Below are 13195 nucleotides of genomic sequence, written 5' to 3'. Positions count from 1 at the left end.
ACGGTGCAGCCCTGGGCATGGAAATGGAGGAGCTGTGAGCCCCACCCAGATGCCGGAGTCACAGTTGAGTCATGTGAAGAATCACATTTTAGAGCTTAAGGCGGCCTCTGCTTGTGGAGACACATTTCTCCCCAGCCCTGGCTCTGTGGATCCCTTAAGCTCTGTGCAGATGCCATGTTTGGGGGCCAGTCTTGTGGCTATCACTGCAGGGCCCCCAGGCGGACTTCAGCTCTGCAGGGTCAGCAGCTGCTCCATCAGCTCCCAACCAGGGAATCAGACCCCAGCAAATTGGTTCACAACCCCAATCCCAAGAGACCCATCAGCAGCCCCAGTGCCAATCTATCCTCTGGGTTTGTTCACTGCACGAATGAAGCAGCATCCACCCACCAGATCACCTCCTTCCTGGTTTTTGTTTTTGTTTTTGAGACTGAGTTTTGCTCTTGTTGCCCAGGCTAGAGTGCAATGGCGTGATCTCGACTCACTGCAACCTCTGCCTCCCGGGTTTAAGTGATTCTTCTGCCTCAGCCTCCCTAGTAGCTGGGATTACAGGCATGTGCCACTGCACCCAGCTAATTTTCTGTATTTTTAGTAGAGATGGGTTTCTCCATGTTGGTCAGGCTGGTCTTGAACTCCCAACCTCAGGTGATCCGCCCACCTTGGCCTCCCAAAGTGCTGGGATTACAGGCACCGTGCCCAGCCCTCCTTCCTGGTTTTAAGGTACTGGGCTTGGGGCTCCCCCACTCCCTGAGCCTCTCAGGAGCAGGAATGTGCTGTGGTCACTACTGTGTGCTTATGCCTGGACTAGGGTGCTCCGGGGTCTCTAACGTGGGATGCCACCTGCCACCAATTCTGTGCCACCTTGGGCATGCCTCCTCCCCAGCTTTGCTGGTTCCATGTGGGATGTGTGAGGTGTAGATATGTCTGTCAAAGGTGCTGGGAGCTCATGAGACCTCTGGAGGTCTCGGGCAGAAGAGACTTCAAGGAGAGTCTCTGCTTCAAGGAGAGCCTCTGCACATGTTTTCATGGCAAGAGAAAGAGTGAACACCTGGGATCCACCGCACACCACATGCTGTTTCCACCGTCACCTTGCCCCTACGTGGGTGTGTCAGCTTCTTTTGTTTGACTCTCTCCTTAGCTGTATCCACCGCTGATCTTGCTCACCACTTGACGATCCAGCCGAACGGGCGGCTTGCTGGTCCCGGGCCTGGCATCCATGTGTCCCTGACCTTTGCTGTTCCCTGAAATCTCCTCACTGTGCCATCCCTGTCATCTGGAGCCCTCCCTGTCTCCCCAGCCAGCTTCAGACCATCTCCTCCACAAAGGCATCTTCTCCAGCCTGGGGAGCTGTAGCCCACCCTCTCCTGGACTTCTGGAACACCTTTTCCCTTTTACAGTATTACAAGGTGCTTGACTTTGCTTCACTTGGTAGTTGTTTGTGTTCTTGCTTCATGTCTCCCTACTAGCTTCCCACAGAACAATATGATTTGGGCATAAAAGAATGAAGTTCTTTTTTTTGAGACGGAATCTCGCTCTGTCACCCAGGCTGGAGTGCAGTGGCACGATCTTGGCTCACTGCAACCTCTGCCTCCTGGGTTCAAATGATTCTCCTGCCTCAGCCTCTTGAGTAGCTTGGATTACAGGTGCACGCCACCACACCCAGCCAATTTTTTGTATTTTTAGTGGAGATGGGGTTTTGCCATGTTGGCCAGGCTGGTCTTGAACTCCTGATCTCAGGTGATCCACTTACCTCGGCCTCCCAAAGTGCTGGGATTACAGACATGAGCCACTGTGCCCAGCCACATTTTTATTTATTTTTTTTTATGTTATTATTAACTAATTAATTAATTTTTCTGAGACAGAGTTTTGCCCTGTCGCCAAAGCTGGAGTGCAGTGGTGCGATCTCAGCTCACTGCAACCTCTGCCTCCCAGGTTCAAGCGATTCTCCTGCCTCAGCCTCCTTAGTAGCTGGGATTATAGGCACGTGCTACCACGCCCGGCTAATTTTTGTATTTTTAGTAGAGACGGGGTTTTACCATGTTGGTCTCAAACTCCTGACCTCACGATTCACCTGCCTGGGCCTCCCAAAGTGCTGGGATTACAGGCAAGAGGCACCACGCCCGGCCTTTATTTTATTTTTTTTAGACAAACAGCTGTATTTGAAAGATGGGGATGGCTGGGCACAGTGGCTCATGCCTGTAATCCCAGCACTTTGGGAGGCCAAGGTGGGCGGATCATGGGCTTAGGAGTTCAAGACCAGCCTGACCAATATAGTGAAACCCTGTCTCTACTAAAAATACAAAAATTAGCTGGGCGCGGTGGCTCACGCCTTGTAGTCCCAGTTAGTCAGGAGGCTGAGGCAGGAGAATGGCGTGAACCCGGGAGGCGGAGCTTGCAGTGAGCCGAGATAGTGCCACTGCACTCCAGCCTGGGCGACAGAGCGAGACTCCATCTCAAAAAAAAAAAAAGAAGATTAGAAATTATGGTTTAGGAGTCATGTAGCTGGAGGCTACAAGATTCTAAACCTCCCAAATTGCTCCTCAGGATAACATCGCTATTATAAAAACAGTGCTTGAGATATTTTGCAGACTCTGCACTCCATGGATCAGCTGGCACCACCCAGACTGGCTCATATCTTGTGGCCCCCACCCAGGAACTAACTCAGCACAAGAGGACAGTTTTGACTCCCTATCATTTCATCTCTGACACAACCAATCAACACTCCCTACTTTCTGACCCCATACCCACCAAATTATCCTTAAAAATGCCAATCCCCAGTTGGGCACAGTGACTCACAGCTGTAGTCCCAGCACTTTGGGGAGGCCCAGGAGGGCGGATCACCTGAGGTCGGGAGTTCGAGACCAGCCTGACCAACATTGAGAAAACCCATCTCTACTAAAAATACAAAATTAGCCAGGCATGGTAGTGTGCGCCTGTAGTCCCAGTTACCCGGGAGGCTGAGGCAGAAGAATCGCTGGAACCCAGGAGGTGGAGGTTGCAGTGAGCTGAGATCGCACCACTGCACTCCAGCCTGGGTGATAGAGTGATTCAGTCTCAAAAACAAAAAAACAAAAAAACACAAAAAACAAGCAAAACTCTAATCCCCAAATTCTTGAGGACGCTGATTTTTTTGAGTAGTAATAAAACCTCAGTAACCCGTACAAGCCAGCTCTGTGTGAATTAAACTCTTTATTGCAATTCCCCTGTCTTGATAAAGTCTAGGCAGTGGGCAAGGACAACCTGTTGGGCAGTTACAATGGCACCCTTAGCAAACTAATACAATTACTAACATAATTTAATCAAATAACTTTTTTTTTTTTTTTTTTTTGAGACGGTGTCTCGCTCTGTTGCTCAGGCTGGAGTGCAGTGGCACTATCTTGGCTCACTGCAAGCTCTGCCCCACGGGTTCACACCCTTCTGCCTCAGCCTCCCGAGTAGCTGGGACTACAGGCGTCTGCCACCACGCCTGGCTAATTTTTTTTGTATTTTTCAGTAGAGATGGGGTTTCACAGTGTTAGCCAGGATGGTCTAGATCTCCTGACGTTGTAATCTTCCCTCCTTGGTCTCCCAAAGTGAGCCACCATGCCTGGCCTCAATTAACATAATTTAACATAGTTTAAAAAAGCCCTCAAGGTAATTGTGATGTTGTGAAATAGGTATATATTTGTTCTTTCAGTTTCCTGGCATCCAATTCCTAAAATCCTTAGAATCTGTGAAGTGATGTCTCTGTTTGTTTGTTTGTTTGTTTTGAGATGAAGTCTCACTCTGTCGACCAGGTTGGAGTGCAGTGGCACCAACTTGGCTCATTCCAACCTTCGCCTCTCGGCTTCAAGAGATTGTCTGGCCTCAGACTCCTGAGTAGCTGGGACTACAGGTACGTGCCACCACGCCCGGTTAATTTTTGTATTTTTAGTAGAGACGGGGTTTCACCATGTTGGTCAGGCTGGTCTCGAACTCCTGACCTTAGGTGATCCACCTGCCTTGGCCTCCGAAAGTGCTGGGATTACAGGCGTGAGCCACCGCGTATGGCCTAATCTTGTATTTTGAGTAGGGACGGGGTTTTCACTATTTTGGCCAGGCTGGTCTCCAACTTTTGACCTCAGGTGATCCGTCCACCTTGGCCTCCTAAAATGCTGGGATTACAGGCATGAGCCACTGTGCCTGGCCTGAAATGCAGTTTAAACTCACTTGTTTTTCTTATGTTAAATTTAAAAAATACTTTAAAAAATAACATGAAGTTGCGATCCTCCCTTCCTGAAATTGTTTCTCTACTTACTTGCGCGTGGAGAGAAGTTCGGAATGCTGTTTCCCCTATTATAATACGCTACAATACGCAGCAGTAGTTATTTTTGGGTGAGATTTCGGATGCTCGTCTTTGCCTCCTTTTTGGGCTTTTCAGTACCGCTTGGGTTTCCGAGGACGAGCATAAGTCATCGCAGAGGCATCTTTCCAAAATCCCCTCCTCTAGTTACAGGGATGCGCGGCGGGTCAGCGGCGCCGCTCTGCGCATGCGTTGGGCAGTTGGTGGGGCCGGAACCTGGTTTCCCGGCCGCGCGCCCGCGGGGAGCGTATTGAGCGAGGCACGGGGACGTCGGCGGCTGGTGGAGCCGGGCGGGCGAAGCTGGAGCGGCGGTGGCGGCGGCGTAGAGAGGCCGGGGCCGGGGCTGAGGCCGCGGCCGGGTCTGCGAGGCCCTTGGGGCGGCAGGCGGCGGCGGCCCGGGGCTCCAGCCCGGAGGCAGGAGCGGCCGCCATGGCCGAGAGCATCGTGAGTGCGGCGGCCGGGCGGGAGCGGGGACGCCGGGATGAGGCAGCAGATTTGCCGGCCGCGGCCTGTGGGGGAGGCGGGCCTGCCGGCCCCGCGACTCGGCCCCTTTCCCTTCTTTCGCCGGGGCTTTCTCTGCAGTGGCTGGGTCCCGCTCGGGGACTTTCACCCCCTCGGCTTCTTCCCGTCCCTGTCCGTCCCCGGAGGACTTGCGACCCCGGTTCCCCGCCCTGGGCAGGGAAAGGCCGAGCCTTTCTGCAGGGAGAATGGACTGTGGCGAAGAGAAACCGCCCTCCTTCCCCTCGCGTTTCCCGGCTCCAGGAGACTTCCTGGTCTAATTCCAGGGACTCGCAGCCAGTCCTGCCCCTCTCAGAGCCAGGGACACCTCTTACCCTAATCTCCCTCTGATTCTCTCCTCCTGCTCTCCCACTTCCCAGCAAGTGCCTTGTCATGAGTCACTGAAGAGAGCAGCTCTGCAGACGGGGACGTTACAGAGCTCCCTCCGCACCAGAGGACCTAGGAAAATGAAAACAGTAACTTGCCGGCTTTGCTCCTTGCTTGGAAGGAAAACTTGACAATTCCTCTTTAAGAGGAATGTTGTAAATGATGTTGATTTCACTTTTTACCTGAAATTAAAATTGTCGGCCGGGCGCAGTGGCTCACGCCTGTCATCTCAGCACTTTGGGAGGCCGAGGCGGGTGGATCACCTGAGGTCAGGAGTTCAAGACCAGCCCGGCCAACATGGTGAGCCGAGGTGGCGTCACTGGACTCCGGCCTGCGCGACAGAATGAGACTCTGTCTCACGCAGACAGATGGGTCTCCAGGATAACCTAACACTTGCGCACAAGGCTCTTCTCTGGTGGTCCCATCAGCTCTCCATTCAGGGGCCCTCCTGGTGCCTCTGTGTTTCCCAACCTGGAGATGAGTGGAATGAATATAGGGTCCAGGAGAAACTTAGGAAACGTTGACTCCTGGTCAAACGTTGCACAGGCTGGTCTCTGAGCTCGAGGGATCCTCTTGCCTTGGGGTCCCAAATTGTTAGGATTACAGCCCTGAGCTACCTTGCCTGGCCAAGAAACCTTTGACTCCTTTGAAAAATAAAATGTGGGCCGGGCGCGGTGGCTCAAGCCTGTAATCCCAGCACTTTGGGAGGCCGAGACCATCCTGGCTAACCCGGTGAAACCCCGTCTCTACTAAAAAATACAAAAAACTAGCCGGGCGTGGTGGCGGCGCCTGTAGTCCCAGCTACTCGGGAGGCTGAGGCAGGAGAATGGCGTAAACCCGGGAGGCGGAGCTTGCGGTGAGCTGAGATCCGGCCACTGCACTCCAGCCTGGGCACAGAGCAAGACTCCGTCTCAAAAAAAAAAAAAAGAAAAGAAAAAAAAAAAAAAGAAAAATAAAATGTGGCCACACAGTGGCTGACACCTGTAATCCCAGCACTTTGGGAGGCCCAGGCGGGCGAATCACGAGGTCAGGAGTTCAAGACTAGCCTGACCAACATGGTGAAACACTGTCTCTACTAAAAATACCAAAATTAACCGTGTGTGGTGGCGTGCGCCTGTTATCCCAGCTACTCCGGAGGCTGAGGGAGGGGAATCACTCAAACCCAGGAGATGGAGGTTGCAGCAAGCCCAGATTGCGCGCCTGGACTCCAGCCTGGGTGACAGAGTGAGACTGTCTCAAAAAAAAAAAAAAAAAAGTGTTAATCATTGGTGACTGCCTAGAAATAGGTTAGGAATTAGCACTCAAACCTTCTTTCAAACTACCTTTGTAGTTTTAACTGAGTTAAAGTAACCATTGACAAGTGAAAGGTGTTTCAGACAAGGCCATTTTTTTTTCCCCACTAGCGTATATAAGCTTAGGCTCTCATTGACAGCATTAGATCTCGTTGAATTTCTCAGATTGTTGAATTTCTCTTCTTCAAAAGAAGAGGAATTAAAACACTCTTCTTTTGAAATTGATTTAAAAAGTTATTTTGAATTTAAGAAAAGGTCTTTAGCCGGGCGAGGCGGCGGGCGCCTGTAGTCCCAGCTACTCGGGAGGCTGAGGCAGGAGAATGGCGTGAACCCGGGAGGCGGAGCTTGCAGTGAGCAGAGATCCGGCCACTGCACTCCAGCCTGGGTGACAGAGCGAGATTCCGTCTCAAAAAAAAAAAAAAAAAAAAAAGAGTTTCTGGGCTGGGCACGGTGGCTCACACCTGTAATCCCAGCACTTTGAGAGGCCGAGGCGGGTGTATCATGAGGTCAGGAGTTCGAGATCAGCCTGGCCAACATGGTGAAACCACGTCTTTACTAAAAATACAAAAATTGGGGCGTAGTGGCTCACGCTTGTAATCCTAGCGCTTTGTGAGGCCAAGGCAGGTGGACTGCCTGAGCTCAGGAGTTTGAGACCAGCCTGGGCAACAGTGTGAAACCTCGTGTCTACTAAAAAAGAAAATACAGAAAGTTAATTGGGCATGGCGGCGTGCGCCTGTAGTCCCAGCCACTCGGGAGGCTGAGGCAGGAGAATTACTGGAACCCGGGAGGCGGAGGTTACAATGAGCCAAGATCACACTGCTGCACTCCAGCCTGGGTGACAAGAGACTCTTGCCTGTAAAAAAAAAAAAAAAAAAAAAAAAAGCAAAAATTAGCTGGACGCAGTGGCAGGCGCCTATAATCCCAGCTACTTGGGAAACTGAGGCAGGAGAATTGCTTGAACTCGGCAGGTGGAGGTTGCAGTGAACTGAGATCATGTCATTGCACTCCAGCTCTGGGTGACAGAGCAAGACTCCGTCTTGAGGGGAAAAAAGAGTTTCTGTGGATATAACTGTATCTCACCAGTTTTTCAACTTCCCCAAGAAGCATTCTGGTCTTACTTTCTTATAAATAGGGAAACCTAAGTTACCAAGAGGCTATGTATTCATGTTGTCAGGTCTGTCTCTTGCTGTGTATTTCATTTTGTAGTCCATGTCAGAGGCTAGGCCAGAACTTTCTTTGGTACAAATTATGTTTGTCTCTTGTTAAATACTGGAGTTGGCCTTGGGAACCTGGACTCCCATCTTCTGTGGTAGAGGATCAAGTAGGATGACTTCTTCACCTTAGAATTCTGCAGCCTGAACCATTTAGCTCTGTAAAGAGTGGCGGTGACATGCTCTTGTTCTAGAGTCATCATTTGAAGGAACATTCGCAGTATCCCCTTCTTTAGAACAGAACTTTCCTTTTTAAGATAGCTAAATGTTGGGAGACAGATTTTAGAAACAAATAAGTGGAAGTATTTACGTAATGCTATGTATTGTGAAAAAGTTATTCTTGGGTATTGAATCTAGAGTGAAGTATAGTAGACGTTAGAAGTAAAAAGAATTGTATTTCTAGTTATATCTTTTTATATTCTCTTAACAATTGGGATATTCAGAGATTATTCAAAACAAAATCTTTTTTTTTTTTTTTTAAAATACAGACGGAGTTGCCCAGACTGGTCTCCTGAACTCAAGTGATCTGTCTACCGCAGCCTCCCAGAGTGCTGGGATTACAGGCCTGAGTCACCGTGCCCAGCCTGAAAACAAAATCTCAAAAGTTGAGAACATGTCGGGTGGAGCCTTTTCTGCCAAGTGAAAGTTATGGGAAAATGCAGGACAGGGTTACCCTATTTCAGAAAAATCTAGATTAGGCTTAGTTACTTTAATAAAAGTGGACACATTCCAGTAGACTCTAAGCCTTTATGGTGTTTTGTCCTGTACTCAGTGGAAATCTTTTTTAGACAATGGCTTGTGACACTTTTCATCTGCATAGTGGTTGAAGAGGATGTTTAACACCCATGGTAACCTCACAGAAAATAGTTACAGAATTTATAAAAAAGGAAATAAGGGAGGCCGGGTGCTGTGGCGCATGCCTATAATCCCAGCACTTTGGGAGGCCGAGGCGGGTGGATCACTTGAGGTCAGGAGTTCGAGACCAGCCTGGCCAACATGGTAAAACTCTGTCTCTACTAAAAATAGTAAAGATTAGCCAGGCGTGGTGGCAGGCACCTGTAATCCCAGTTACTCAGGAGGCTGAGACAGGAGAATCGCTTGAACTCGGGAGGTGGAGGTTGCAGTGAGCCAAGATCACGCCATTGCACTCCAGCCTGGGTGACAAGAGCGAGAGTCCGTCTGAAGAAGAAGAAAAAAAAAAGGAAATAAGGGAATTGAAATGTTTCACTACAAAAAATCCGCTAGGCCGGGCTTCGTGGCTCATGCCTGTAATCCCAGCACTTTGGGAGGCTGAGGCAGGTAGATCACCTGTGGTAGAAGTTTAAGACCAGATTGACTAACATGTTGAAACCCCGTCTCTACTAAAAATACAAAAATTAGCTGGGTGTGGTGGCGCATGCCTGTAATCCCAGCTACTCAGGAGGCTGAGATAGGAGAATCGCCTGAACCTGGGAGGTGGAGGTTGCAGTGAGCCCAGATTGCACCACTGCACTCCAGCCTGGGCAACGGAAAAAGACTCTGTCTCAAAAAAAAAAAAAAAAATTATCTGGGTGTGGTGGTGGGCACCTGTGATTCCAGCTACTCAGGAGGCTGAGGCAGGAGAATCGCTTGAACTCAAGAGGCAGAGATTGCAGTGAGCCAAGATTGCAGGTTGCACTCTAGCCTGGGCCACAAGATTGAAACTTTTGTCTCGGGGAAAGAAAATGAGCTAAATACAAGAGACATTAATGCAGGAAATGAGAGAGAAAGAAACTAGAATGCACCCTCAGTCTTTGCTAACAGAAGCTGAGACAATTATGGGCATGTTCCTGTCTGCCTTCCTTCCTGTACCGCAGGTGGTTGGAGCAGGTCTTTGTTTGCTGCAGAGCATGCCATTTCATCCTCCCCGTCTAAAGCAGGGACCTGTGCTGTCGGCTGGGCATGATAATTCACCTTCACAATGGCTTTCATCAGCATAAAAATCAAGTTGTCTTGGAAAGTAATGCCCTTTGTCCAGTAGTCTTCCAGATCTGCCAACTTTTTTAGGCTTGCCATGGGGGAAAAATATATATATATATATGTATATGTATGCACACATTTTAATATACATATGTGCACACATGTACACACACGTTACTACATTAGGATGGGGTCTTGCTGTATTGGCCAGGCTGATCTTGAACTCCTGGGCTAAAGAAATCCTCCTGCCTTGGCCTCCTGAAGTGCTGGGATTATAGGCGTGAGCCACTGTGCCCAGCTGAAAATATTTTTTCAAAACCCTACTAAATTTTACCATTAAAGACCTTTATTGCTTTTAATTTTAATTCTTGTTTAAATTTTTTTTTGAGACGAAGTCTTGCTGCGCATCATGCTATGGCATGATCTTGGTTCACTGCAACCTCCGCCTCCTGGGTTTAAGTGATTCTCCTGCCTCAGCCTCCCAAGTAGCTGGGATTGCAGGTGCCTGCCACCATGCCCAGCTAATTTTTGTATTTTTAGTAGAGATGGGATTTCACCATGTTGGCTAGGCTGGTCTCGAACTCCTGACCTCAGGTGATCCGCCCGCCTCGGCCTCCCAAAGTGCTGGGATTACAGGCGTGAGCCATTGCGCCTGGCCTAATCTCTTTTTTTGAGACAGGGTCTCACTTTGTCACCAATGCTGGAGTGCAGTGGCACCATCTGGGCTCAGTGTAGCCTCAACCTCCCTGGTTCAAGTGATCCTCGTGCCTCAGCTCCCCAAGTAGCTGAGACCAAGGCGTTTGCCACCATGCCTGGCTGACTTTTGTATTTTTAGTAGAGATGGGGTTTCCCCATGTTGCCCACTGGTCTTGAACTTCTGAGCTCAAGTTATCCACCGCCTTGGCCTCCCAAAGTGCTACGATTACTAGATGTCAGCCACCGCGCCTGGCCATTTAAAAATCTTTTTTAGGAAAGTAATAGCTGGGCGTGGTGGCTCACACCCGTAATCCCAGCACAGGGGCAGGATCACTTGAGCCCAGGAGCTCGAGACCAGCCTGGGCAATATGGTGACACTCCATCACTACAAAAAATTTAACCTGGTGTGTTGGTGCAAGCCTGTGGTCCCAGCTCTTGGGAGGCTGAGGTCAGAGGATCACTTGAATCTTGGAGGTCAAGGCTGCAGTAAGCTGTGATTTTGCCACTGCACTCCAGTCTGGGTGACAGCAAGACCCTGTCTCAAAAAAGTAAAAAAAAGTAACAATTAGAAAATTTCCTGTGATTCTTTTAAATTGTAGGACTCTTAAAGACTATCTAATGTTTGTATATAGATCCTGGAACAAAGTAACATCTTTTTTTTTCTTCCCCCCAAAGACATCTTTTTTAAAGAACACAATTCATTCATGGTTCATGGTGGGTTTTTTTCTGTTTAAGTTTGAAGAGACGAAAAGTGTTTTACATATACTCTATAAATAGTGATTAGGAATTAAAGTTGTTTTCTGAGTGAAACTAAGAGTTGAGAGGACAGTACTCTTAAATATCTCCCCATATGCTGATGAATCTCACCCCTCGGCATCATCTTCTAGAAGGATTGAGCTGGGTATTGAAAGGTGAAGAGTGAGGTTTGTCTTTAAGTATCAGTGACCCAGATGCTAAAAGACCACAGATGGAAGCCGTGGTAGTAGATCAGGACCTCACTAGGCTGTGCAGTAACCATCATGTTTTGTTTGCAACAGATAATTCGTGTCCAGTCCCCGGATGGAGTGAAGCGGATCACAGCAACAAAGAGAGAAACAGCAGCAACATTTTTGAAGAAGGTATCTGTGGCCTGGGTGTTGACCCTCAGGATCTTTTTCATCCTCTGCTGTTACTCCCATCGATACCTTTTCTCTTTTCCTCATTTTCTTATTTTCCCTATTCCCAAATTGCCTCTTGCATTGCTTTTCTCTATAATAGTTGGGTTGGATGAGATGTTTGTCACAGCTGATAACTGCTCAAAATTATAGGACCAAGAGCCCAAAGGTAAGTGTAAAAGTATTTCACGGCTGGTCACAGTGGCTCACACCTGTAATCCCAGCACTTTGGGAGGCTGAGGTGGGTGGATCACGAGGTCAGGAGTTCAAGACCAGCCTGAACCAAGATGGTGAAACCCCATCTCTACTAAAAATACAAAAATTTGCTGGGCATGGTTACAGGTGCCTGTAATCCCAGTTACTTGGGAAGCAGAGGCAAGAGAATTGCTTGAACTTGGAAGGCAGAGGTTGCAGTGAGCCGAGATCAGGTCACTGTACTACAGCCTGGGCAACAGAGTGAGACTCCATCTCAAAAAAAAAAAACGTATTTCACAAGAGTGGCTGGGCACGGTGGCTCATGCCTGTAATCACAGCATTTTGGGAGACCAAAACAGGTGGATCATGAGGTCAGGAGATCGAGACCATCCTGGCTAACATGGTGAAACCCCATCTCTACTAAAAATACAAAAAATTAGCTGGGCGTGGTGGCGGGCACCGGTAGTCCCAGCTACTCTGGAGGCTGAGGCAGGAGAATGGCGGGAACCCGGGAGGCGGAGCTTGCAATAAGCAGACATCACACCACTGCACTCCAGCCTGGGCAACAAAGCAAGACTGTCTCAAAAAAAAAAAAAAAAGTATTAATTGAGTATGAATTGTAGATATGACTACAGTTGATTCAAAGAATCATCCCTGGCTCTTCCCTGGTCTCCTGACCTGCGTTGTGTCCAGGATTCCCATGACAGTTTTTCTTTTTTTAACCAATTACAAAATATTTCATTTACTGTGATAGTTGCATATTATGTACTTCTTAAGCTTATCTTCACCGTTTCTTCCTTATTTACTTTTCCCATGGATTTCCTCAGACTATTTCTGTCTGGTGTTATTTCTCTTCAGACTGAAAAACATCCAGGCCGGGCGTGGTGGCTCGCGCTTGTAATCCCAGAACTTTGGGGGGCCGAGGAGGGTGGATCACGAGATCAGGAGATCAAGACCATCCTGGCTAACATGGTGAAACCCCGTCTCTACTAAACATACAAAAAATTAGCCAGGCGAGGTGGCGGGCGCCTGTAGTCCCAGCTACTTGGGAGGCTGAGGCAGGAGAATGGTGTGAACCTGGGAGGCGGGGCTTACAGTGAGCCCAGTGAGCCACTGCATTCCAGCCTGGGTGACAGAGTGAGACTCCATCTAAAAAAAAAAAATCCTTTAGCCTTTGTTGCAGGTAGGTTTGTTGGTCACAGACCCTTCGGTTTTTTTTGACCTGAAAATGTTTTAGTTTTGCCCTGTGTTTATATGAAAGATATTTTCTTTTTTTTTTGAGATGGCATCTCGCTCTGTTCCCCAGGCTGGAGTAGTGGCACGATCTCGGCTCACTGCAACCTCTGCCTCCTGGGTTCAAGCAATTCTCTGCCTCAGCCTCCCGAGTAGCTGGGATTATAGGTGCCCGCCACCACACCCAGCTAATTTTTTGTGTTTTTAGTAGAGACGGGGTTTCACCATCTTCACCAGGCTAGTTGAACTCTTGACCTTGTGATCCACTTGCTT

The 13195-nt window shown here is 48.9% G+C and overlaps 1 protein-coding gene across 1 annotated transcript in view; it reads left to right on the top strand.

Annotated features, from left to right (window-relative positions):
- The first annotated feature begins 4565 nt into the window (after positions 1 to 4565).
- NPLOC4 (NPL4 homolog, ubiquitin recognition factor) overlaps positions 4566 to 13195 on the top strand; it is a 78319-nt gene continuing 69689 nt past the window's right edge. The window contains exons 1-2 of the mRNA XM_008013250.3: positions 4566 to 4762; positions 11378 to 11458. Of these exons, the coding sequence (XP_008011441.1) occupies positions 4748 to 4762; positions 11378 to 11458 (96 nt within the window). The 5' untranslated portion in view covers positions 4566 to 4747. The remainder of the gene's footprint in view (positions 4763 to 11377; positions 11459 to 13195) is intronic.

The sequence above is a fragment of the Chlorocebus sabaeus genome, chromosome 16 (genome assembly GCF_047675955.1).
Source record: "Chlorocebus sabaeus isolate Y175 chromosome 16, mChlSab1.0.hap1, whole genome shotgun sequence".
Taxonomy (NCBI): domain Eukaryota; kingdom Metazoa; phylum Chordata; class Mammalia; order Primates; family Cercopithecidae; genus Chlorocebus; species Chlorocebus sabaeus.
The sequence above is the reverse complement of the archived record's forward strand: the minus strand, read 5'-3'. Positions and strand labels throughout refer to the sequence as shown.